The following is a 25,536-nucleotide window of genomic DNA, read 5'->3' as shown; positions in this document are numbered from 1 at the left end:
CCATTGAAAACACATAGTCTTGGCTTCTATTCCTGCTTCTGGCCAAATCAGTCTATCCAGGATTTGCAAAACAGATGTTTGTAAGGGGAGAAGGGGAACTTATCTTGTCGCTTGCCAGGTCCTATATTTCCATCCCTTTGAAAAACAGGGCCAGGTAGTTCCAAGCTGGGAAGTCAGACTCAGTAGCCACGTTTTAGAAAACCATTGATATTTCTGTGTGCATGAATTTGGAATGGTGGTGATGTTAATCTATAACTGTAATCTGCAAAAGCCCCAAGCAGGAGACTGTTACTGCATGTTCCAGAGGAGACACATATAGCAGACAGAGGAATTTCTCAGCTGCCTGCAATGGACAGCCATGAATTGAATTGGAAGGACAGAGGTGATAGGGTTTCAAAACAGCTGCTAGACTGATGACCTCTGGGGGCCTAAAATTAAAGCCTAGCTCAGTTTTCAGTCCCAGAGCAGCTCTTCGGGCAGCCAATAATGTTCTTTCCCCCTTCAGAGGTGGCAGAAAGTAAGTTAGGCTACTGTAACTCAGGAGAAAAACTTGTTGATTTAGAAAAGACTCTAAAGCTGCATGCAAGAAATACTTATTATTTACCAGTTAGTTATTTCTAGTAGCTCTGAGCGCAGGAAGGCAAAGCGATCTCATCAGCTCCTGCCAGAATCTCCTCTCAGGATGCTTTGTAAAGACTTTGGAGACAGGAGTGTCAGGCTACAAATCCCAGGGAACACCTCTTTCAGCATTGATGGTGCACCTAGTATAGTGGTGTCTGCCTTATTTTTTAGTAGGCTGCCCTCTCCCTAAAACTGCCATACTGCAGTATTGTATTGCAGTGGGACTGGTCCAAGTTTCCTCTGCAAACATTTGAGCAAGTCTAGGCAGTCTTTTGGGATTTCCCTCATAAATATCTAGTTTTGCATTTGGGCCAACCCATGCCAAAGCCAGCCCAGCTCCATTGCAGTCCTGAGCTTTGGGAGCATCCCCTGGGTCTGTCTTTGGCAGGAGTAGACTGCAGTGCCAGCCTCTCCACAGTGTGAGGGTGTTGTGCCGCATTTCATAGGGCTCTGAGTGTGCTATCTGCAGTGTGCAAGCAACTCTCTAAGAAGAAAAACCAGCATCACTTGTGGGTAGCAGCAGACTGCCATAGGACTGTTTCTGGCAGTGACTCGCTGTGGGAGTGCAGCCTGTTCATTTCTCTGCATGTTCTGTAAGAAACAGCAATTGTCATTATTTGATTTGGCTGACAAAAGTAGTGTAAGATCCTTGGGTGTAAACCTGGATTTGGCCAAGGGGCACGGGACTGCACAGCAATTACATTCCAATTCAGTGTTTGTCACACTTGCAGTGATTTATTTGTATCGCAAGTTCCTGCAGAGTCCCGGGTTTCTCTTGGCTGCATCCATCACCCTGAGCCCTCTGTGCATCTACATTCTGATTTTGTGCATCACTCTGGGGAGTGACGTCCACTTTGTCTTGCTGCTTTTCCTCCTGTTTGGCAGAATCCAGTCTGAGGGATGTCAGCAGATGTCAGAAGAGGAGGAGATAGTAGTGGGGCAAGACATGGGCTTGCAGACATTTGTCAAGCCCTGGCAGTGCAGATACCACTGAGAGAGGGCTGATGAGAGATCCCTCCAGAACAGCAGTGGTTGTGATGTTTCTTGCCTGGCACACAGAAATAGCTTTGATGTGCAGGACTAAAGTCCACAGCTCACAGGGAGCATTACTGGTGCTGAGCCAAGTCTGTGCTGCAGCCTTCCTTCAAGCCACAGTATATTTCAAAATGCACCTCCAACCCACCATCCCGGGAAAAATAAATCCAGGAAGCAGTGCCTCTGCCAGGAGTGCACGGAGAGGTTGGACCCTCCTCCACTGTGCTGCTTCAGCCTTGCTGGAGACTCCCCAGTGAAAACTAAGAATTTGCTGCCATCTGTAGACACTTGGGTGCTGTTCAGGCCATTCCCCCAGCCCTGCTCACACAGCCCTTATATAGGCAAGACAGTCACGGCAAAATCTCCCCAGTCCAAGGCAACCTATTCCTTTCTTCAGCATTTTGCCATCTAAGGTAGCTTCTGCCATCTCCAGCCTATTTATTCTCCACTTGCCAGTCCTGTGAGGAGGGTTTCAGCATCCAGCTCCACTGGTTGAAAGCAGAGAGCTTGGACTTTGCTGGGGGGCAGACAGTGATTCCCTTCCGAATGGCTCTGACAAAAAGGAAGTCTGTCTGTTGAGGAATGTATTGCTGAAGTCCCACAGTGGCCAGCAAGCTTTTCCCAGCAAAGCTGTGCTCTAGGTCTCCATTGGAGACCAACAGCTTCTCCTGGCAGGAGTGGCTGTATAGTGGGGACGGACATCTGCACCTCCACCTGCCATGCCTCCACCTCCCTGTCCCCACTGTCCTCCATGAGCTTTACCTCTCAAGAGATGCTTTGAGAAGGTGATCTGGCATCTCCCTCCCACCTCCGCAGTGTGTCCCTCTTCCTCAGGTCAAGAAAATAGCCCTGGGATGGTGAGAGAGTCCAAAACACCTTCCTGGAGAATGTAGGACCCTACACTTTCTCTACTGCATCATGGGGGGCTATTGCCACCCTGCGGTGTGTTCCACAGTATGGCCTCAGAGCACTGACCTCTGGTTAAACACTTCCTTGATGGAGTGAACCCCAGCCATGCAGGGAGATGTCCCAAGCATTAGCGCAGTTTCCTGTGCTATTCAGTCATGTGTTCCAACCCCAAACCCTCAGCAGACGAGAAACAGGGGTCTGAGCCCATGTCTCCTGTGGACCAGCCCATTGCAGCAGTGGCATCTTCCTTCACTCCCTCAAGTGCTCCAGTGCTGGGGCCACGGCCAAGGCTGTCAGAACAGGGGAGGGACACAGGGAAGGGATGCAACAATTCATGATGCCCCACTTCTGCCTCCTAGTTCCAGGGCCAGGCTAATCTGCATGTGTTTGAGGACTGGTGCGGCAGCTCCATTGAGCAGCTCAGGAAAAACCTGCACTTCCCCCTCTTCCCTCACGTAAGTAAGACCATGACACCTGCTGCCCCACACTTCCCAGCTCTGCTTCCCAGCTGGATCACCCCTGCTCCCTTCACATCCTGTCCCTATCTCTATCCATCATCTGTCTGTCCTGCTGCTCATAAACATTCATCACCTCCCTCTCAACCACTTCCTTTGTCCTCCTGCTGAGGGAGCAGGAGGTTTTCACAAGGATTCAAGTGTGGCAGCTCTTCTGCTGCACAGAGGAGGGTAATTTTCCTTATATTGGCCTGCCAGACCTTGGACACACAGTGAAGGAGCCCTGTATTTGGTGCTCTCCTTCCAAGTGGCTAGCAAATGCCACATCCCGTCGCCACCATCCCAGTGGCATCCCCATGCAGTTCTCCCATCCACAGCAGCACATGCTCCAGTTCATTTCTCATCTGACCTGCTCTTTCCCTCTGCCTCCATCACACACCGTAGCCCATCCTCCTCTCAGAGCAAACCTCATACTTCCCTCTGCCCACCTGTCTCAGGGTTTTTATATCTCCCCTTCTTCCTGTCACATCTAAAATTACTTTTATAATTTTTTTTCTTCTTTCGCTTCAGACACGAACTACATTGAAGAAGTTGGCTGTGTCCCCAAAATGGACCAACTATGGCCTCCGGATATTTGGCTACCTGCATCCTTTCACCGATGGTGAGGGTTCTGAGGCTGCTGTGCCACCACTCACGTCTCTTGTCACCCACCCCTCCCTTCCCTCTCTCCCCTCCTGGTGCTGAACCGCTCATGCCTCACCCTGGCAAGCCCAACGCCTGGTCCCTCACGTGGGCGACGTGCGTGACTGGCCGTTGCCTTGGCATGGGTGGGAATACATCTGCCTCCCTTGTAGGGTGGAAGGGAAAAGCGCAGGAGAAAACAGATGGGAAGTGCTAGATAAATAACAATGCTGTCATGAATGCACAGCCCCATGGCGTGTGTGGGGGCACGAACAATCCCTGAGCTTTCCCTCCCTCCCTCGCATGCCCAGGACTGTACATGACATCATTTATGTCCCTGCTGCTCCCTGGGTGCATGAATACCATCTGACAGCAGCTGACATCTGTATCACCCAGCTGCATGTGTCTGCCCAGAGCAGCCTGCGAGTGCTCACCCGCCTCTTGTGGTCCCCTGGCCCTCAGCTGCCATCCCTGTAACCCGCAGAACAGTGAGGCTCAAGCACCCCTGACTCCCTTTGTGGCTCCACATGCACATTCCTCCATCCAAACACAGCATCTCACACCAAAAAAATTGCTCTGGAAACAAAAAGGGAGTCAGTAAGTCTTTGCATAGACTTCTTAGCTTTCCAGGCTAGACATCAGATGAAGCTGATGCAGGAGGGGTAGTGAACAAGTTGCATCTGTAAACTTTGTTTTCAGTCACAGCAGAGTTAGAAAATTCAAAGATGATCAGAGGGGTGAGGGTGGCATTATCAACAGGGAAGCTATGGTCTCACCAGGAAAAAGGGCAAAGACAGCATTTTAGAGGAGCAGGATCTGTTCTGTGCACGAGCCCTTACCCCAAAGCCCTGCTCACTCCCTCCATCTCTCAACAGGGCAGTTTCAGTTTGCCATTGCTGCGGATGACAATGCTGAGTTCTGGATGAGTCCAGATGAAAAGACCTCTGGTCTCCAGCTGCTGGCCAGTGTAGGCAAGGTACAGTGCATACTGCAAGGCTTCTTCTGTCCAGGATTTAATGTATCTGTGGGAATGGAGACCTTCCTGACTTGACTTACATACTTTCTTGGAGTACTCAAGTTTCTTTTCCTGCCTAACTACAGACAATGCCACCACAGATCCCAAATGGGTATAACGTGTCATACCTTAAGCCAGTTATGCATTTGCAGTGCTATTGGGAGCCCCCTGTTCATGGTTAAGGGACTTAAGTTTGTCCATAGAGGATGGATCTCAGAGACGAGTTACCAGGAGGTATTGGAGGGAAGAGAGAGCTCAAATTTTCCCTCTTCATCATTCTCAGTGCTGTAAGAAGGGGAGAAACTCATCTTAACTAGAGCATCTTCCATCTCTTCACAGACCGGGAAGGAGTGGACTGCACCAGGAGAATTTGGGAAATTCCACAGCCAGCAGTCAAAGATGGTGAGGTGAGTGAGCAAAGTCCCTTGCTCCCAGCCACCTTTGCACATGGCCAGGAAATCACAAGGTCAAGGAAAAGGAACCCAAGCTTGTTCTGAAGAATTTAGCAATATAGAGAAAGGGATTACTCTGGGATATTGCCAAAGCTTTGCTGATTTACTGCAGGAATGCAAAACTTAATTTTTCTTCCCTGGAGGAGTCAGCCACCAGCAGTTCCAGACTCTATATGAACTATATCGCAAGCTTCCTGCCTTGGAACTGGCTGGGTTTCCCAGAGGCCAAAACCCAGCAGGCGAGACTGAAAGGGAGTTATTCAGCATTAACTGAGAAGGGTCTGTAGTGCTCCAGATGCACAGGGAAAGCTACCTATCTCGCTGTCAGCATCTGGATTTTCTTGGCAGCCCTAACCCCGTTCACTCTGAGAATTAGGTTGTTTCATGGGTGTGGTTGCTCTCCACTCATTGTCTGCTGACAAGCTAAGAAATGTTCCTTAATGCTCCTGGTGACAGACATGTTGTTCTTCACAGGTTGTCAGCTGCAGGCAGGTACTATTTTGAGGTGCTGCACAAGCAGGATGACAGAGGAACAGACCATGTGGAAGTAGCAGTGAGTCTGTGGAAATGACCATGCTGTATATATGTCCCCACAGAGCTTGGGAATGATGTTTGGAACTATTTCCAGGCCTCAGCTCCTCTTGCATGAGATGTATCTAATCCCTTCCAGAATCCTTACCTACTTCTGTGAGGGATAGTCCTGGCCACATGGCAGGACCCTTTCCTCTGCTTGCTTGGAATAGTTCTACCCTCTCCGGTTTCTTTTGCAGCTTTTTGTCCTTTCCCATTTTGGATTTGTCCTGGGGGATCTCAGCTCATTCCCAGTCTTTTGCTGCTAGGTAAATTCAGTCATAGCAGGGAGAAGGAGGAAAACTGCGAACCCATCTGGTGAAAAAACATCTTGTGCCTGTTCCTTTTTTTCAGGCTTGGTTAACTCCATAAGCACTTCATTTTAATGTGTTTCTCTGTTCCAGTGGAGACTGAATGAACCAGAAGCAAAATTCAGAGTGATTGACTCCCAATACCTCTCTCTTTTTGCTAGTAAGTATCTTCATCACAGATTTTCCCAAGCACCTCCCCATTCTTCCAAAACTTATCAGTCGTGTTTCACCATGAGTCATAGTCTAGCCAGGCAAATACCAGGCATACAGATCATAAGGAGAAAAAAGGTGGAGACAGGACAGGAGAAAAACTTCTGGACAAGGGTGTGACTTATTATTAAACATAGTAGAATTGGAAGTAAGATTGGAGCATTATTCCACGGAAGTCTAGAGGTAGCGCGAAGAGTATGCAAGGGTGAGAAGTGTTCCAGATGTGAGAGTAACACAGGATGGAGTTTGCTTGCTGTGTGCCAGGGGGAATGTGAGGTTCACAATGTGGGAGTCGTAGGGGTGTGCCGTCAGCTGGACACGACCAGGGAGGAGGACACCGTAGCACTTCCAGGAGAAGTGGAATTCCTGAACACAACAGGAGACACTAGTGATATTGGAAGATGCTGCTTTCTTCTGTACCAGCCTCAAGCTTCTTCAGGTTGGTGCTGGATTGCAGCAAACACATCAGTCCAGTCTCTCCTGTTTTGTAAACCCTTCTTAGCACATCAAGTGATGCCTTTATCAGTTAAGGAACTCCTTAGTCCTGTTTACCCTCACCTAGCTTTGTCAGCATCACTTTCCTCTGCCCACATTCCCCCTTTCCATATCTACTACTGTTGCCTTCCAGCATTCCTGGTTTTTTTCCACACCAGCGCTTCTGTGCATGGAAGAGACTCCCTGATGTGGTCGAGACATCTGTTTGCTGTGTCTTGGATCACAACCTGCTGCTGTATTTTCTGAAACCTGCCATTTGACCAGGACCAGGCTTTCTATTAGGTCTTCTGTCTTCATCCTTTTTCCCTCTGCTCTTTTCTTATTAATTCCCTGTAGAATAGAAAACTGACATTCCAGAAGATCCCTCTGTGCTTAGGTACAGTGCTGCAGTCTCATCTTTATCTGTCACCTTCTGCCCATACCATTTTTCCCTCTTCCATGTTAGTCTTTGGCTGTATCACATCATCCCATTCCTTCTGGGTTCATGTGTTGTTCAGTACCCAAAAGCTGCACACCAGTGCCCTTGGCAGCATGTTGCTTTTTCCTTCATGGATATTTGTTGAATTCCCCTCATTTTAGAGTAAGATCCATGGAGACATGAAGTCCCACGGCAGCAGCACCCAAGAAAAAATGTAACCAATACTCAGTCTTGAGTTTGAGCTTCCTATTTTTCCTGGCTTAGTGTGGGTCTTCATTCCCTTTCTGCAGTAACATCCTCCTCAGCCACTGAAGGCCTTGCCCCAGGCTCCTGATCCTTTTCCAGCACAGGTGAAAGCTCCTCTCTTCAGGTTTTTCCTCCCATTGATCTTTTTTATCTCCTTTTAAAAGAAATGCAGTACTAATAATACAGAGGCATCCAGTAATTCCTGCCAGCATGGGGCTTCTTCAGCACACCACTGCTGGTGTGTCCAAGGCAGGAGGCCATTTTCCTCCATAACTTATTCCTGTGTGTGTTTGCTTCCAGTGATAGCCATGTTCCTACCCCACAGCCTCTGTTCTGTATTTCCAGCTTTCTGGGTCAGAGCCTTTCCTTCCTGCCGTGTCCTTGCAGTGATGCTCCCGGTCAGCACCATTTAGGCATTGCTGTGCCACAGACAGCATTAGTGCCGTGGATGCAAAGCCATTTGGAAAGGGCTGACATTGGAGAGAGGTGCTTTTTGAGACAAGGGACAAATTAGCCCTTCCTTCCCCTTTTGTTCTCTCTTTGGTTTCTAGATGAGACACTTTTAAAGATGGATGAGGTTGGGCATATCCCACAGACATTGGCCAGTCGCCGGAACCGGCCTGCTGACAGCGCAGGCAGCAAGGCACACCCGGCTGACATGTTGAAGCTTGACCCCCGGGACACTCTTTACGAAGGTAAGACTTGCAAAGCAGCTGAGGAGGTAACTGCAGCCTGTCACAGCACGTGTGGCAGCACAGCTGAGAAGGATCGTCCTCCTACACTACGGTTGTCAAAGCCATGTTTTTTTATCCCTGGTGCAGAAGAGAGGGGCAGCTACAGTATCAGTCACTGTAGGAGACAAAGCACAGACTAAACCCCACTCCTTTTTCTTGACATCCAGCTCACACAAAATCGCCAGGCATAATATTTTTGTACTAGTGCCTTAGAGGGATATAAAGAGATGAGTTGTGCAAGGTTTGCTTTATGTATCTGTTAGAATTTCACATGGATAAATGAAAAACAGGGCCAGAAGTAGCTAAGCTGGTGCATCAGTTGCATCCTGCAGCGCTTGCCCATGTATTTCCTCTTCCCAGTGCCTCTGCTCAGCAAGTCCCGTGTGCGCCGAGCCTTGCCAGACTGCCCCTACAAGCCCAGCTACCTGGTGAACGGATTCCCTCTGCAGCGCTACCAGGGGCTTCAGTTTGTAAGTTGTATTTTTTAAGCAGGTACTTGCCCAGGGGAACACAAAGAGGAAGGAGAGAGATCCCATTTAACCATGGGGCCTCTCCACTGATTTTAAGGTCCTGGGCAGATCTGATCATGTGTTCAGATGCCAGAGGGAGATCAGTGCTGTGCACTGCTCATGTGTCTCACTAGGATACAAGTGTGTGTGTGTACAGAGCCCCTTGGGCCTCAAAGCAAAGAGCTGAGCTTGCCTTCACACAGAGCCTCACAGTGGCTGAGGATTTCATTATCTGTGGGGTGAACTGTACCACTAAAGCCCTGATATCTCTTCAGGAGGGCTTGCCCACCTCTCCCCCACCTAGTTCTCACTCTGTTATTTGAATTAAGCTCATAGTTACAGAGATGGACAGACAGATGCTGAGAAAGGGAGGAAAAGACACACCCAGGCACTCATCCTAGCATGCTTCCTTCTGTTTTCCATTCTCACAGCCTGCTATTGCATGCCTTGGAGAGGCAAAGATTTAGTGAGCAACTCCTGCTCCCTCTAAAAAGGGCTGCTTACCCTGCACCTATGTCTGGGTTACCTTGTGACTGATGTTTGGCATTTAAGAGAGTTTTACTTTGGTTTTCTCTCTTCTTTCCAGATTCATTTATCCTTTGTTTACCCAAATGACTACAGCCGCCTGAGCCACATGGAAAAAGAAAACAAATGTTTCTATCAGGAAAACCCTTATTATTTGGAAAGGTAGGATGCTGCAGATGTGGGTTTAGTAGTAGGGAGGGAGGAGATGGTTTGAAGGCTGGAATTGGTGTGGAATTTCATACTCACTTCTGTAGGACTCTCAATTTTTAAAGATTTCCTAAGCCTTGCAAAACATTAGAGCATTTATAGTTTCTTTTGATAACTTAAGTGAAAATATTTTCAGGTCTCAAGGGGAAACTGCCTCTGCTTTTCTTGCAGTAATAACCCAGCAACTGAGTCAGACCATGTTTGTTCCACTACATCAGGGAGTGTATTCCTAGGAAGCTTTGCCTGACAGCAGCTGGAGTCTCCTAAAAGCTGTCACTGTGAAAACCAAACCATGCTCACCACCAGGCATCTCTCTGGGGGAAGAAATGCATGTCATTCATCTTCACTGGGGCTGTGATCTCAGTGATGGCCTCATGAGAGAACTGCCACTTGTATGCTCCCTCCATAAGAGACAGACACCTTTTGTGAGGACTCCTGTCCATTCAGGAGGACTTTTTTGCAGGATAAGAAATCACTTTACCAGTGAGATAGCTGATTGCTGGCTCATTTTCTCACAGCTGATGGTGGCCTCCCTGTGTTCAGGATCTTATTCCACCCTTCAGGACTATTTTGAGGGCTGGAACAACAGATCATGGCATGAGTTTGGGAGGAGGCTCATGGTTCATAATGAAGGATAGAGAAGGTGGCTACCATGGGCTGGAAGGTGACACCTAGGTTTATTGCTTTGGCAGTTTATTTGTATCGTGGCTGGATTTGGGAACGGAGGGCCCGTTTTGCTTGGTACCAAGCACATGTGGAGGGAAACAGCCCTGGAAATCCCTCCCAAAAGCTTGAAGCACAGGCACATGAGGACATCACATAGACAGTAGTGGTATGAGAGAAGAGAGAAGGAGATGACTGCAATCAGCTGCTTGAGCTGCTTTTGGAGCGTGATGATTTGCGTTTGTGAGCACTACATCTTAAGGAAGCTTTAAGGAGTAGTTTAAGGGAGCCTAAAGAAGTGTTTCAGGGTACTTATATTGGGGGTTCCTCCTGCACTTAGGTGAAAATGTCTTGAGAGACTGAGATGATAAGGAAGGAAAATGCATGTCTTAGACATTGCAGAGTAAGACCTGATTGCCCAAAGATACAAAAGTTGGCGATGATGTTTGGAAAGTAGGATCTAGAGGTTCTGGGTAGACATAATCAGAGTAATGGATCATCACCTCTGAAACAATGGCTATTGTTTATTTGGAAAGGGCAAAGTAACTTTCATCAAATTTGTGTTTCTTCCCTCTACAGATTCGGATTCTACAAGTACATGAGAATGGATCGGCCAGAGAAGAGCCTGGACTCAGGAGAAAGGACAGAGCAGCCAGGTAGGGGCCCTAGTGTCACAGCCAGAAAATCCTTTCACCTGTCACTTTTTTGTGTGGTCTTCCAGCAGCAGCTGAAAGAAGCTGTTGACTTTCCATAACAAGGAAGTCACAGCCTTTCCCTGCCAGATTATTGTGTCTGGGAGGAGATTTTTGCTGCCACTTTTACTTCTCTCAAGGGCAGGCTGGGAGATCACCAAAGAGTGGGCTGTAGTAGACAACATGACAACTACCTCTCAGGCCCACAGCTTATCTGAGAATTAATTCTAGCAAAAACATGGGCAGGAGCAACAGAGCCAGAGCTGTGCAGCGTGGCAGCCTGTGCTCACACCTGCCTTGCAAATCTGTGGCCAGACAAGACAGCTAAAAGCAAAGCCAGACACCTCCACAGCCTTTGGCAGTGGTGGCTAATAGGTGCTGAGGAGGTTGGTACCAGCAGGAGCACAGATCCCATGTGTGAGAGCATCCCTGTTCCTCTGAGCAGGAGGGGCAACACTGAGATGAGGTGAGAAGTAGCTGCCCCCTGGGTTAGGAGAGGGAAAGCAGCGGGAGGATGCCAGAGGTGTAACTTGGATTACTCCTGCAGGCTCCCAGGAGGGGAACCTGGATGACCTGCAGTACGAGGAGCAGGACGCAGAGAGTACCCGTCCCCCCGAGCTCCCTGGCACAGCAAAGGCAGAGCTGTTGGGCAACGCTCCCAGCAGCGTGTTGGGCAGTGACAACATTCATGAGGGCTATTCCTTCCGGGAGCGCCGTCGGCTCCTCTCAGAGATGGGTGGTAACGTAGAAGAGGGAATACAAAGGAGGACAAAGAGGTCTGGTGTCAAATCAGCCATGCTGGCCTCTACTAACCGAAGCCTCAGCCAGGTTGGCCTGGAGGGGAACCCAGTAACAAAGAGACCCCATCTAAAAGCTGGTGTCAAAGACAACTCCAGGAGCCCTCTGCAGCATACCAGGGCCATCCAGGCGAGAGCACCTGTCAGAAGGGCAAACCCTCCTTCTAGGACTGTATCTCAAAGACAGCAGTCTGTTGGCCATCCAAGGGACTCAGGGGTCACAATTCCCAAAGGGGTGAGACCTCGAGGAGATCTCAGCACTGCTAAAGATGGGCTGCAGCCAGCAGGGACCATGGCAGCCAGGAAAGGAGGCCCAGTCTCTGGCAAAGCCATCAGACGCTCTGTGAGCACTGCCAGTCCCAGCCAGCCTGGGCTGCCCCAGTGGCTGAACCAAGTGAAGTCCTACATTGCTGAGCACAAGGCAGCCAATGGTGGGAATGTGGACGAAGGAGAGGCACAGGTACCTTCTCCTGTGAAGGACAAATCTGGACCTGTGGCAGCAGAAGACGAAGAGGAAGAGGCGGATGGGGAGCCAGAGGAGGAAGATGAAGAGGATTTTGATTACGTACCAGTGTTCGACCAGGCAGTGAACTGGGAGCAGACCTTCAGCACGAACAACCTGGACTTCCATATGCTGCGCACAGACTGGATTGACCTGAAATGCAACACATCAGGAAACCTGCTGCTAAGAGAAAGGGAGGCCCTGGAAGTTACACGTGTCTTCCTGAAGAAGCTCAACCAGAGGAGTAAAGGGTAAGGCACAGTGAGAAAACCGAGGGACTGAGTCCCGGGGGTGGTGTACCATGCTGCACAGGAGATACTTATCATGGGAGTAACTAGTGAGAATCAGAGGATAAACTACATGTGGGAAATAAGATTTCAGGCAAGGAATCTGGGTAAAACACTGGGTTTTAAATATACCTCTTTTGGCGGATAAATGGTGTCAGCTTTTGCTGGTGCTCTCTTTTTACATGGTCTTGATATGGTTCTTTTTCTTCTCAAGATTTACCATCTTGATTGCCTTCCTGGAAAACAGACATACTTCCTCTGAGCCTCCATAATCTAAACAACCCACCTCTCAACTCTTCCATTGGGTTAGCCTCTATTTCCATAATTTTTTAACCAATCCTTTTCCGTGCAGGTTTCAGTTTGAGTTAATCTTCCTTGACTCAAGTCACCAGTATCCTGGATGTTTTATAGAATAGGTGTAATGAATTTCCAATCCCTGCTGGAAGTAGGTCAAATGTTACATCTTAATATCACATTTGTTTTTTCAGGGCCACATTACACAGTCAGGTGTAACCGATCAGTACACTTGAGCTTTTCTCTGGCAATCATCAACTTTGCAGCGGAAACTCTTGTTACGATCTGAAAGAGCATAATCTGGCATTTCATCCAGTTTTGGCCATTCCAAACCTATAGCTCGCTCCAGTTTTTACTGTGTGATTGCTCAGTCCTCCTCCATGCTCTTGGCTGATAAGCTGTCATGAGCCAGTTTCACTAGTCCAAACATACTCCTTGTGCCAAGATCGTTGTAGGTGGTGTTGAGTACACTCACTACTACCAGCCCTACAATCATTCAGACACATTTGTTATTTTCTGTGTCACCTTTATTTCATTTCCCCTGCCAAATATTTTTCTCTTGGCCGGAATCCCAGGTCTAATCGCACATGCTTGTGGATTTAGGAAACAGGTGCTAAACCTTCCCATGGGACTTTGGAAGCAGTGCGGCGAAGCAAGGGGAAGCTGGGGACAAAAAGGTTTATGCTAGCCAGGAGGAGGGAGCCTAGCAGAGCTGAACAGGCCAAAGGTGGGAGCAGGGCTGGTGTAGAGGGTCCATGCCCATGCCAACTCATATCTCCTGCAGGCGGTTCCAGCTGCAGCGTATCGTGAACGTGGAGAAACGCCAGGACCGCATGCAGGGCAGCCGCTACCTGCTGGAGCTGGAGCTGCTGGAGCAGGGAGGGCGGCTCGTCCGCTTCTCCGAGTATGTCTTTGCGCGGGGCTGGCAGGGCGTTGGTGGCAATGAGGAGGAGGAGAGGAAGATGAGGAGCCTGGTGTGGGGCCACCGGCGGCACCTGATGGCTGTGGTGAATGAGCCAGAGCTGTGCTGGCCCCAGGGCTTTTCCTGGAACCACCGTGCCATGGTTCACTTCGTGGTGCCAGGTAAGGGGGACCTGCCTCCCCAGGACATCGAGGGATGGCAAGGTGGGCGGTTCCCATGAGGGCAGTCCTGAACAGGGAATCTGGGCCAGCCTCAACCATCTCATTTAGAGATTTCTGTTCTCTCCAAGTAAAACCTCCTCAGAAATATAATAGGACCCAAACTTCCATGGCTTGTAAGCTTAAAGAAAATTCCCGTCATATGGTAGGAAAGAACCCACACTGATTCCTTGATTCTTTGGACCAGGTTTTCAGCCTGGGCCTGTTTCAGCATCCCTGCAAGGTTATTGGGGTTTGACAGGAGGCAAGAAGCCTTGCCTGTTGAGAAACAACACCATCACTGAAATCAGTTTGCTTAGATTATCTCCCTGTTGCAATACAACCAGTGAAAAACCAGGCACGTTGGGTGCTTCAGTTCATCTCTGACATGGAAGAGCTGTTCCGAGTCACTAAGGATCCCAACTTCAACATCATCATCACAGACTACAGCAGCGATGACATGGATGTGGAGAAGGCTCTGAAAAGGTCTACCTTGCACAGGTGAGAGCACTGCTTGGTCACAAAAAAGCCACTCACACACGTATGCTGCAAACACACATCTCTGTGTGTTGACCAGCCACAGCCTGCCTGCTGTAGCTGGAAAACTGAAGATAACACCCACCCAGACCTTGCACATTACATGAATATATTGTTATCATGATGTGCATACACACCTTATACTGCATGAAATATCCAGCGTTATAGAAGTGTAAGGCAATACCTAGTGTAGTGTTCCATCCAAATTTGTTGAATTTATCTCTATTTTCAAGTTTGCAAAAGGGAAGAGAAAGCATGTCTCACAGTGATGGGGCAGGGGGAGGACAGACAAGAAAGGTGTGAGAAATAGGACAGGAAGCGTGGAGACCTCTGTGGACTCAGCTTGCTCAAATAACTGTCTGGCTTACCCTACTCTGATCTGAACCAGCCTTGGCTGTCATTTCCTTTACATGCCAGTAACAGGTCTAGTCCTAGGATAGATAGACTGGATTAGAACTGAAAAAACTTTTCTAGGCATTGCCCTCTCCTTGCCTGCAGAAGGAGGAAGACTCTGAGGGCATGATGGGACCTGGAGCAGTGCTGAGCTTGTGCATTCACCCAGCAAAGGCTTTCCTCCTCCTTGAGAGGGTGCATGGGATGAGGGCAGCTCCACAGCCTTATGCCTGTGATGCTTCCTGTGCTGCCAGCACATGGGAACTGAACTTGACTTTCCCATCTGTCCCCCAGCTACCGGTACCTGAAGCTGACAGGGAATTTTGAGCGTTCTGCTGGGCTGCAGGCGGGGATAGACCTGGTGATGGTAAGTCTGGGGGCCTTTGGGGTGCACACTGGTGCTATCACTACTTTTGGTACTGTACACACTGTCTTTAGGGAAGGGAATAGCCTGGCAGACCAGATCAAATGTGGATGTGTTTCCTGTCCTTCCTGAGTAAGGGTCTCGCCCTTTATTCTGAGGAGCCTGTGTTCTGTTTGGTTCTCAGTCCAAGTGCTGGGACTGTCAGACAGGAGGGAAATTGGCAGTAGCAGCTTTGAGATACTGGCTCTGCCAAGTCGTAGTCGTGGTATTTCAGATTCATTGTTGAACAACCACTCAGTGGCTGCTTTACCAGCCTCTAGGACCTCAGTTTCTGATGCAGCAATGAATGGCTTTTTAATTGACTCCCATGTCTCTGTCTTCCTGCTCCTCAAGAAAGACTTACTGAAAGTCAACCTATTTTTTCCCAACCGGTGTGGTTTATTCCAGGACCCGCACAGCATCGTCTTCCTGTGTGACCTCCACATCCACTTCCCAGCTGGAATCATTGATTCAATCAGGAAACACTGTGTGGAAGGCAAGATGGCCTTCGCACCCATGGTCATGAGGCTGCACTGTGGGATGTCTCCACAGTGGCCTGAAGGTAAGAGGGAGTGGAGCCTCTTTGGCTCAGACCTTGGGCAATGGGGAAGGAAGAAGGGTGTCTGCCACCTCTAGATTTTTTCCTCTGGTGTTGTTGAGGTCTGAAGTTTGAGGTACTTCCAGGTCTACAAGGTTGAGGGTATGATAGATGAGGTTTAAGAGCACCAGGCACCTGGAATTTGAGATCAAAAAGCTAGCAGAGCCCTTTGTATGATGTTTCTCCTGGTCGTCTCCCAAGGCTCTTTATGGATTTAAGGACCTTGGAAAACCCTTCCTTTACTCCCTTCCATCAATTCCTTTCTTTTCTTAGAGGGCACATCCTGTCCTGAGGAGAACTAGTAGAGCAGGGGTGAGGGAAACCAACCCAAGTCAGAGGGGGGGAAAGTGGCATAGATCATTTTAGCATAGGATTTTCTTTAGACAGATGTGGCCAACCGGAGCCATTAAGGCACAGGGCAAACCCTGTGAAGCTGGGACAGTCCAGGAGATGTTGGAGGCTTTGCTAACAAGTTGATAGGACAGCCCATGCTGTCTGTCCTCAAGCTTTTCTCACTTCCCAAAGCTGGTTGGCATGGTTGGCTCTGCCTTGGTGCTGAGTTTGCTCTCACACATCATGCTAAAAGTAGTTTGAATCTCTCTCCAACATCTCTGCTAGAGTCATCAATGGTTCCAAGCACCAATATACCTGTGCCTCTTTTGTGCTCTCCTCAGGCTACTGGGAGGTGAATGGGTTTGGTCTCCTGGGCATATACAAATCTGACCTGGACAAGATCGGAGGCATGAACACAAAAGAGTTTCGGGACCGCTGGGGAGGAGAGGACTGGGAACTCCTGGACAGGTAGGTATCCATTATTATTGTTCATGTGCTCGTGAAGGGAGACACATTGGATCTTGGAAGACCAATGACCAAGGAGTGGGGATCTAAGGAGATTGAGATGACTGCTGCCACCATAAGCTTAGTCAGTGAGGGAGAATCTTTGAGCTTGTCCTGACCTCAAACCTAGTAGGTAAGGAGACACAAAACACTCTCCTACAGCCATTAGTAGGAGAAGAGCCATTTTCTGGTGCCTTAGTGTCACACTGCTGGTTGGCCATATGCAGATCAGGCACTGGTGATTGTGAAGGCTTTGTCCTCTTCCAGCAGTGCAGCACACAGTCTGGGTCCCTCAGACTTCCCATATAATGTTTAGCAATTGTCCAGAAGAACAAATATTGGAGAAACATTTAAAGGTCACAAGGTACAGTTACAGTTTCTGAGAAGTTTGTAGTGAGAGATCTCTGCTGGACAAGTCCTAGGCCCCTGGGTTTGTAGTTCTAGGCTTTGGGCCCTGTCCTGTCTTTTCTGACAGCTGACTGCAGAAAAGACTAGCATCCTGAGCAATCCTGTGCTGCCAGCTGTCTTTTCCTCCTAGTCTGGTATGTGCAGGCACTCCTGACCAGTCCTGCTCTCAAGGGTGCATACAGACTCAGCAGGTGTCATTAGATGCCTGCTTATGGATACGAGATACCCCTGAGCTATTCTGGACTATCCAATTTACTTGTAGTCTCTTGTCAACAGCACAACTTAAAAGAGCTTTCCTGGGGCTGAGCCCCCCCCCCCCCCCCCCCGCAGTATCTTTGCAATCAAGTTTTCTCTGAGTCTACCCGTCTTTCTGCCAGGATCTTACAGGCTGGGCTGGAAGTGGAGCGTCTCTCCCTGAGAAACTTTTTCCACTGGTTTCACTCAAAGCGGGGCATGTGGAACCGACGCCAACTGAAGACACTGTAGCCTTCAACCCCAAAGCTGTTCGGCGGCACCGTCCACCATCTCATCTAGATGTGCACTTTACTGAGGCTCACAGCCGAGCACACAAACTCTTCCTCTGCCTCCAGAGCCCTCTGATGGGATGGCACAGCCAGGGAAGGGATGATCAGGCTGGCGGAGCGGGAGCTTCTCTTCTGAGCCGTTGTATCCAAGACATGGGATCCATGTCTGGATGGGGAGGTGTAAAGGAGATGTCAACAAGGGAAGGACTCGCGTTTCCTGCTGTGCAGTCTGGTGGATGGTACAGTGGGAGAGGTGCCATATTTCCTGTTGAGTCTTGCACCAAACAAACACAAATCCCAGCTAAGCCCGGAATGGTTTATTTAGAGCAATGCAGCTTCTCTTTCAATACTGGAATGAAAAAAAAAGAAAAGAAAAAGAAAAAACAATAACCCTCCCCATTTCCCCTCCTTCCCCATCTCTTCAGTATCCATGATTTTGGACAGGGGACCAAAGTTCTCTGAACTGTATTGCATCCACATGCCCATGTGCTGACCCAAGGAAACCTGGAATGGAGGAGCTAATAGGCACTTTAGGCTGCTGGTGCTTAGATGTTTCTCTGTGCTTTTCACTTTAGTCATTATGAAAAACTGTGCTCATATTCAGCAAATGATGGGCCATAGATGGAGATGCAAATATATTTCCCTTACGAGAGCCTTGTTTGCTTGTAGTTGGGTGAGCTGGTAAGGGTGATGTTACAATTCCACCTAAATTATTGATCCACTGCCTGAGGATAGTGGAGGGGTTATACAGAGAAGCTAGGAGGGCATCTCAGGAGGAACTTTGCAGCCTTATCTGACAGACATATGTTTGTCCTAACAATATCAGGGAAACCCTAGCAGGGAAGAAGTGGCAATATTTTAGTAGTTGAAATATTGTGATTTTGTCAGAAGAAGAGGAGACAGAGTATTCTGCTCTCAAAATCCTGTACATTTATGCAGCATCTAAAAGTTAATTTAATAACTTATGGCCTCACAGTTGTGTCTTGTCCTAGTTTGACTCTTATGTAGAGAGCAGGCTTCTCGGTTGCAGAACCAGCACAGCGTTTGGTGCTTCATCTCTGAAACAGCCCTGGGAGCTCTGGCCTGATACAGAGGAGGTGGCCTCAGGTCTGGGCACATGCACTGGATGTAAAGAACAGTGAGGACGGAAGAGGGTTGAGTGAACAAAAGCACAGGCAGACCCATGCTGTCACTGATGTGGAAAGAACCCACAGCAGGCCTGATGCTACAGGGAATTCTCATCCCCTAAAACTCCTTTTAATACAAGGCAAGATTTTTTTACCCTGTAACCCTTTTAGAAGACTATATACACCCAGAAATCCCAGCACACTCACTACTTTACACTGGAGCTCCAGTGGTCCCCGTACCATCCTAAAAAGGCTGCTACTGATCTCAAGCTTGAGGGGAGAGTGTGACATAGGACTCTGCTTTTGGGGCCCAGCTCTGTGGGGAATTGTTGAGAAGTGAGTAGTGGAGGTATGTAGAATACAAGCAATGCTGACATGGTACTTAATTTTTTTTTGCTGATAGAGTAGATCCCAATTCAGAATGGGCGTTCATTTGTTACTTGACAAGTCCATCAAGTTCCACTATTGCAGTAGAAAACTGAACATGCAAGTTCTGGCACGTGAGACAGAAATCCTGTCAAATCATCTGCTTGCCTTAGTCTGGGTTTTGTGACTGATGGAGTTAGAAAAAGGCAACCAGATATAAGAAAGTTTTGCTGTGCAGCTTGCAGCCATGGTAAGAAGCAGACAAAAGACAGCTGTGCCTCCGACTCCACAGAGCCTTTGCCAGAATGGAGACAATGAGTATCCCAGAAGAGGCAGCCTTAGCCATCTGCCCAAGCCAGAGCAGTCTTCCTATTGAGGGAAAATGCTTTACCCAAGTAGATACTAAGAAATTAGTCACTGCAGCTGGGCTGAGAGGAAAGAGGCTGACAACAGTCAACTTCCCCCCCCCCCCCGCCCGAAAAGTATTATAGGAGTTCAGGAGACCAGGACCTTGTGATGCAATGTTGCAATAAGCTCTATTTTTGCCTGGAATGTGCAGTGTCAGTCATGCTCTCAGTGCATGTCAGAGCCTGTGCTTCACTCACAGGCACAGTCCCACGAGTGTGCAGGTGAGCTGCTTTCCAGGCTCCAGGACTGCACCTCCACAGCCTGTCCAGGCTGGCTCTGTCACGCAATCCCTGTGGAATGGGGAGAGGCTATCGGGAAGGGCGAATGCCGGGACACAGTGAGGCAATAGCAGGACCAGCTGTCTGGCCCCATCAGGCTGAGAAAAGCATGATGCCCATTTTGCAGATGTAGAGCTGATGGATTCAGTGGCAGCCTGTAAGTCGTGCACAGGGAGAAAGGGTTATCTGTACCACGTGCTTTCACATCTGGCTGTAGCTGTGGTCCTCAGCACCTAAAGTTAGCAGCTGGCTTTCATCTGCAGGCACTGGCAAGAATTAGGTGCATCCAGAAGGTAACTCACTTGCCTTAATGATGATATGAGTGGCCTCTTCCCCACCAGGGCGGACAGTCATCAAAGAGTGGATGGGAAAGCAGCGCTCATTGCAACACTACCAGCATAATTTGAGGATTTTGCCTCCATTTTTCATCTGTCACTGTGTTCCTTCCTTCATACCTTGTAACCCAGGCCAGTGTCAAGCAGAACTACCTCATGCGGGCTCCTTGGTGAAGATGTAAGGAGTTAGTGGTTTTCAGTCCTGTTTCCTGATGGCCAGTGTCCCTGCTGTCAAAGCTGCCATCTCAAATGTTCTTCCCACAGTGGGAATTCTCAGTTGGTACTTAAGCATTGCTGTAGTAAACGTGATTAATACTAATTGGCACTAGCTGGCAGTCTCCATGGAGGAGCTTGGAGAGCCCATGGGGACAAAAGCTGTCTTCCAGCCCACATGCTCAAAGACCAGTGCAGGCTGTAGAGTGAGAAGGGGCTACACGCTCCCCAGTTTGCCAGCCAGCAGCAAACCTTGCAGGAGCAGCACTGGGCTTTGCTCTGGGGCTGTTTCCCCTCTTCCAAAACAACCTGCAGTTTTTCTCCCCGGCAGGGAGAGCAGGAAACCCAGCAGGAGCAGGTAGTCCCACAGCCATGTAGTGAAAGGACATGGCCAGCCAGGGCGGTGGCCAGACCAGAACCACAGAGGTTTGCCCCATCACTAGTGTTGCATGTCTTGCATCGTCTCTGGGTCCAGCACAGTTCCCAGAGGGAAGAGGGAACCTGGCTTCACGGGCAGGAAGCCCTGCAACAGTTGATCACATTTCTCTCACTAGGATCTCTTTAGAAAGCTGTGCCGAGTTTCTGGCCTTCATGTGCATCCTGGCTGTGTCCTGCCTCAACAGCAGGAGTAAGTCAGTTGCGTGGGATTTTCCATGCATCAGGCAGGAGCAAGCTGCTCCGGAAGATCTCTGGCTGGTGAGATGATGGGCCATGGTTCAAGAGAGACCTCACCTGGGGCAGGATGTGACCAGGCTGTGGTGCCTGGGCCCCCAAGTGTGGGGTGCAGGGCAAGGGAGCTCTGATGCGACTCAGTCTTCAGGACTGTGAATTGTGGGGCTGGGACTTGTTTTGCAAGTCAGCAAAGGGAGCGAAGAAGGGCTGGCTTTTATTCTGAGCAAAATGTTTTGTGTGAAAATTATAATGTGATTTGTTTTGTCATTGTCTTAATGTTTGCCCATTATGAACATCTCTTCTTATTGCCTACAAATGTCTGAAGTTGATTGTTTTTTAGATACAGATGCCTTGTGTTGAAAATCTGAGTTGTACCTTTGGACTACCTGCCTTAAAGCGTCTCTGTGCCTTCAAGACAACTCCTGGGCCACCTCTCTGTTGGAGCTGGGGGATATACAGATTCTCCCTCATGCTTTATAAATACATTGTCTTCCTACAAGAGCTCACTTCTGTCTGTGTGTTACTCACAACCACATCACCGTGCAGCAGGGATTAGAAACCAGATGTTGCTCCTCTGTCTTCATATAACCGAAAGCATAGGCAATACCAGAGACAGATCACTCTCTGCCCAAGGCAGCAAGAGCTCTGCAGCAGGAAGTGAGTGGGAGATGCAGCAAGCAAGGTTAGCCAGGAGTGAGACCTGTTTCAGTCCCTCTAGGTCTGCAGAAAGTGGGATGGCAACACAACAGTATTTCTCCTGTCTTCCTGGCTTTGTCTTGTGGAACAAGAAGGAAACATTGGACAAATACACATCCCACCAAAGTACAGGTGTGATGTGATCATAGAGAATGTGGAAAACAAAGTGGTCCTCCTTGCAAGCAGAGGACAATTCCTGGAGAAGACCACAGGTGAGAGCCTAGACCCAAGTCTACAGCCTACACAAATGAGATGTCATCTCTTTCACAGCAGCTGATTATTTAGGTTCAATTTGGGCCCATTTTTGCTTCAGCTGTGTGTTGAACATCAAAAGCTTGGCAGGAGTGGGAGTCAGACATGGAGAGGGGAAAAGGCAGCCAAGGTTGCTAATGAGTGATTTCATTATAATGAGAAATTATTATTATTAAAGGTGATGGGGGAAAAATATTCCAGTGTGCTGCCAGCCTTTTGCTTGTCTGGGATGAGTGACAGAAAGCCTTTTCTGCTCAGGCAAGTCTCATGTACTGTCATACCTGATCTAGTAGCTCTCTGAAACGATGAAGTTAAGATTTAGTAAGGAAATTCCCATCACTTCTTCTTTCCCAGCTGAACCTTTTCTTTTTTTTTTCCCTCTCTTTACATTCAGTTATCAATGCTAATTGCTTTGCGTTCTGCTCCATGAAGCAGTGAGTCCTAGGGTTTGGGATCTGCACATGGGATGCATAACATTTTACCTTTTCATGAACTCAGCTGGCCAGTAGTGGCTGAGAGCCCTTAGCTTGTGGTTTTGCTTTGCCTACAAGTGGCTTGGTTACCTCTACAGTGAAGCCCTTTTCTAGAGGAGAGCAGGATAACAGGCTTCCCAAAAACATGCACCCCTGTCTGCTTTCAGTCTTGGCACAGAGCAAGGACTGAGTTAAGCAGCAAATTCAGTGTCACTCCAGACCTGTCATCCCCCAGATAAAGTGCAGGACAAGTCTTTGCCTGTTTCACCAAACAGATCTCAGACTGTGCTCAGCTTTGCCACTTTAAATTCTGGTAAATACATAACTGGTATTTTCCACCCTACTCTTTTTATGCAACTTTCCTTCAGCTGCCAAAAAGTCAGTTGCAGGTACCTGCTGATGCTGGCCCCGTGGCCTTACCCACCACCTTGGTGAGCAAGATCATTCACATCCTCTCCAGAAAAAAAGCGTCACCTGTGAATTTCACCTTACAGTGAAATTTAGGTCTGTCAAGCCAAATACACAATACAAATGAAATCTGTCTGTATCTAAGTGTCAGACACTCCCAGTAGCTCCTGAAGACCACTATGAGGATGTTTTCATGGCATTGCTGTCTCAGTGATATGCAAAATTAAAAATCCATATTGAACTCCGATTTTGCACTACAATGAAAAAAATCATTTAATAATCACAAGAGCATGTAATTGTTATAAGAGCTTTACACAAGGCTATTAAAATATCAATTTCTTAGCATTACTACAAAGTTAAATTTAGAATAAAAAATGTTTACTCTTTAAAAAAAATCTGGAAATTCGTTAATTCAAAGGATCTTTTTTTTAAGGAAACAAATTGTTCTAATACAAGGGGATTTCCAGAATTGTCAATATAAAATCTATATATTTAAAAACATTTGTATAACTGTTAAGACTTAAAACTATAATGGTGATTATTTAATTAAGTAATACACTATGTAACTGTCATTTCTCATTGTGGCAATAAGCCTGGACTGTCCCCTTATGTATAATGTTTTTTTTCATTTTCTACTAAATATTGTCAGGCCATTCTGACATCATTCCTGATACGTCCCTGCTGATGACATCAGACCTTATCATAAGAAGTGTTTTTTCTCATTGTTAATATTCCAGTGCTGGAAATACCTGATTGTTTTCTTAACTGTGTTGCATTTAATTTTAAACAACTAGGAAAACATTTGAACTTGTTTAACTGTGTTGACATACACACACTTTTCTATCCTCCCATGAGAACTTTTTTTTTAGTCTGAGAAATCCATTCCAACGGTTGAGAGGTAAACTATTAGATAGAATTGCTTTAATATAGAGACTTATGCTTGAGACAAAAAGAAAAAAGCTGGATTTATCTCATTTATTTAGCCTACAAAGTAAATCGTTCAATCTTCTCTACCAAATGAGCCAGTATTGAATATGTGAAGCAGTAAGAGATGAGATTTAAAGAACTGTGCTTTGAAACCATGTACCTGCTGCTGTTCCCTTGCAAAGTTTGCTCTAGCTTGGAAAGGTGATGTTTCCACCCCTTCAGAACTGCAAAAGCATCACAGGAGGGGGCCTGTATACCGTGACACACACACAAGAGTTTTGAAAGTTTAACCCAGTTTCCTGGATTTGTCGATGGGCTCCTGCTGAGGTCAGTGAAGATGTAGAGGAGGAGAGCTTTCCCTTCCAGCCGCACTCCTCAGATCCTGCAGGGAAGATAAGAAATGCCAGGAAGGTCAGAGCAGGCTCCTCTGTGCTCTGCAGCCAGAGAGGAGCTGTCACAGCATACTGGGACACTTGACACCATGACCACCCCTACACATGTGGGCTGCTGCTCTTCAGCGCTTCCCTCCTTCTGGATCCCAAGCAAGCAGTGTTTTCATAGAGCCTTTTGACCTTTACATCCTTCCTCATCATACCGTGTGTCTATTGAGCTTTCCTGTTGGCTGTTGCCCCAGTATATTGCATTTAAACTGTGTTTACATGTTGCACACGTGTTGCAGGCCATGTTAGCAAGAACTGTGACCTTTACTTCTTGACCTAAAGTTTTTTTGATCTAAGAAGGTGTCATTCCATCACTGACCTGACATGGGAACCCAGGCATTTGGTTGGAACTCTCATTAACAGGACTGTTGAAAATGAGCATTAGATTATTAAAAAGAGTCCCTGCCAAACCATAGTGGCTGTGTAAAGGGCTCTTTTAGCCTGGCCTAACCAGCACCTTCCTTTTCTTCTGCTAATAGTGCTGCCATCTCTGGATACCTCCCAGAATGCATTTTCTTTCCCAAATTTAGCTCCCATCCACAACTGCAGTTTGTATCTAGCATGAAATCTGCAGCCTTCCAAAAACAACTTGCTGCTGATAAATCCCAGCAGCTGGGATGTCTTGCTTTAAAGGAGAAATCCTGCTTCCCTGAGGGAATTTGTTCAGTGGCCCTGGATTCTTGTGGGACAGCAACATGCCTCTAGAAAGGCTTTGTTGATTTGTGCATCTTTGCCTTCTCCACCTTACTTTTCAGTTTCTGAAACTGAGAGCCCTTGCAAGGGCCAGCACTGGTTGGAGCTCACCCCTTTCTTACCTGACTCCATGCCCCATGACTTAAAAAGGTCGAAAATTCCTGTTAGGGTAGAGACCAGTCTTCTGCACCCCAAAGGCTGTGATGAAGATGTTGAGGATGACTGTGATGAAGATGAGAGCTGTGGCAGCGTTGTTGAGTATGTTCAGGCGGGGTTGCTTTGCAATGTCATTCAGGTTCAAACGAGCTATGCAATACAGTGCAAAAACAGAGGGAGGTTTGCAGATTGACTCCAAGTCCCCCAGCCCCTGCAAGCTTTCCCTGCCTGGTGAACATCCATGGTGCCTCTGGGCACCAAAGCCACAGAGCAGGGGAATAGTCCCAGGAGTTTAACAGGAACCATAACTTGCTCTAAGATGATGTAGAAGAATGGAGCAGAGAAAAATACTTTTTTTTTTTTTAATGTCATCTTTGTTTTGCCATGGAGGTGCCGTGGCCCCGCAATGGGTCAACCCTAAATAGCCAAGTTACTGCTGCACACAAGCCAGATGTGTGCCATGCCCTCCCCCTACTGCATGGCCATGGGACATGGCGAGGGAAGACTGTGTGACAGGAGAAACAAGGTCAGCAATGTTGTACTTGGGTTGGGAAGCTGGTTCCTCCTTGACACCCAGATCTCATATATGTGCTGACACAAATATAAACCCCCTCCTCACCCACAGACCAGAAAGTATCTGGGTAC

At 48.0% G+C, this 25,536-nt stretch overlaps 2 protein-coding genes across 2 annotated transcripts in view; one reads left to right on the top strand and one right to left on the bottom strand.

The window, feature by feature from the left end:
• B4GALNT3 (beta-1,4-N-acetyl-galactosaminyltransferase 3) overlaps positions 1-17,811 on the top strand; it is a 59,592-nt gene extending 41,781 nt beyond the window's left edge. Inside the window, exons 4-20 of the mRNA XM_027905137.1 lie at positions 2,925-3,020; positions 3,591-3,681; positions 4,577-4,677; positions 5,056-5,123; positions 5,643-5,721; positions 6,143-6,209; positions 7,970-8,113; positions 8,513-8,622; positions 9,248-9,348; positions 10,636-10,712; positions 11,296-12,298; positions 13,413-13,711; positions 14,095-14,248; positions 14,972-15,044; positions 15,489-15,642; positions 16,353-16,479; positions 17,301-17,811. Coding sequence (XP_027760938.1) covers positions 2,925-3,020; positions 3,591-3,681; positions 4,577-4,677; positions 5,056-5,123; positions 5,643-5,721; positions 6,143-6,209; positions 7,970-8,113; positions 8,513-8,622; positions 9,248-9,348; positions 10,636-10,712; positions 11,296-12,298; positions 13,413-13,711; positions 14,095-14,248; positions 14,972-15,044; positions 15,489-15,642; positions 16,353-16,479; positions 17,301-17,409 — 2,853 coding nt within the window. The 3' untranslated portion in view covers positions 17,410-17,811. The remainder of the gene's footprint in view (positions 1-2,924; positions 3,021-3,590; positions 3,682-4,576; positions 4,678-5,055; positions 5,124-5,642; positions 5,722-6,142; positions 6,210-7,969; positions 8,114-8,512; positions 8,623-9,247; positions 9,349-10,635; positions 10,713-11,295; positions 12,299-13,412; positions 13,712-14,094; positions 14,249-14,971; positions 15,045-15,488; positions 15,643-16,352; positions 16,480-17,300) is intronic.
• A 5,148-nt stretch (positions 17,812-22,959) lies between these two features.
• Positions 22,960-25,536, bottom strand: part of NINJ2 (ninjurin 2) — a 47,495-nt gene continuing 44,918 nt past the window's right edge. Inside the window, exons 3-4 of the mRNA XM_027906111.1 lie at positions 24,858-25,041; positions 22,960-23,984 (exon numbers count right to left, since the gene is read on the bottom strand). Of these exons, the coding sequence (XP_027761912.1) occupies positions 24,878-25,041 (164 nt within the window). The 3' untranslated portion in view covers positions 22,960-23,984; positions 24,858-24,877. The remainder of the gene's footprint in view (positions 23,985-24,857; positions 25,042-25,536) is intronic.

The sequence above is a fragment of the Empidonax traillii genome, unplaced genomic scaffold (assembly GCF_003031625.1).
Source record: "Empidonax traillii isolate 1590-97213 ecotype Southwest subspecies unplaced genomic scaffold, ASM303162v1 scaffold25:size3598162, whole genome shotgun sequence".
In the NCBI taxonomy this organism is placed as follows: Eukaryota; Metazoa; Chordata; class Aves; order Passeriformes; family Tyrannidae; genus Empidonax; species Empidonax traillii.
Note: the sequence above shows the minus strand (reverse complement) of the source record. Positions and strands in the feature narration are given on the sequence as shown.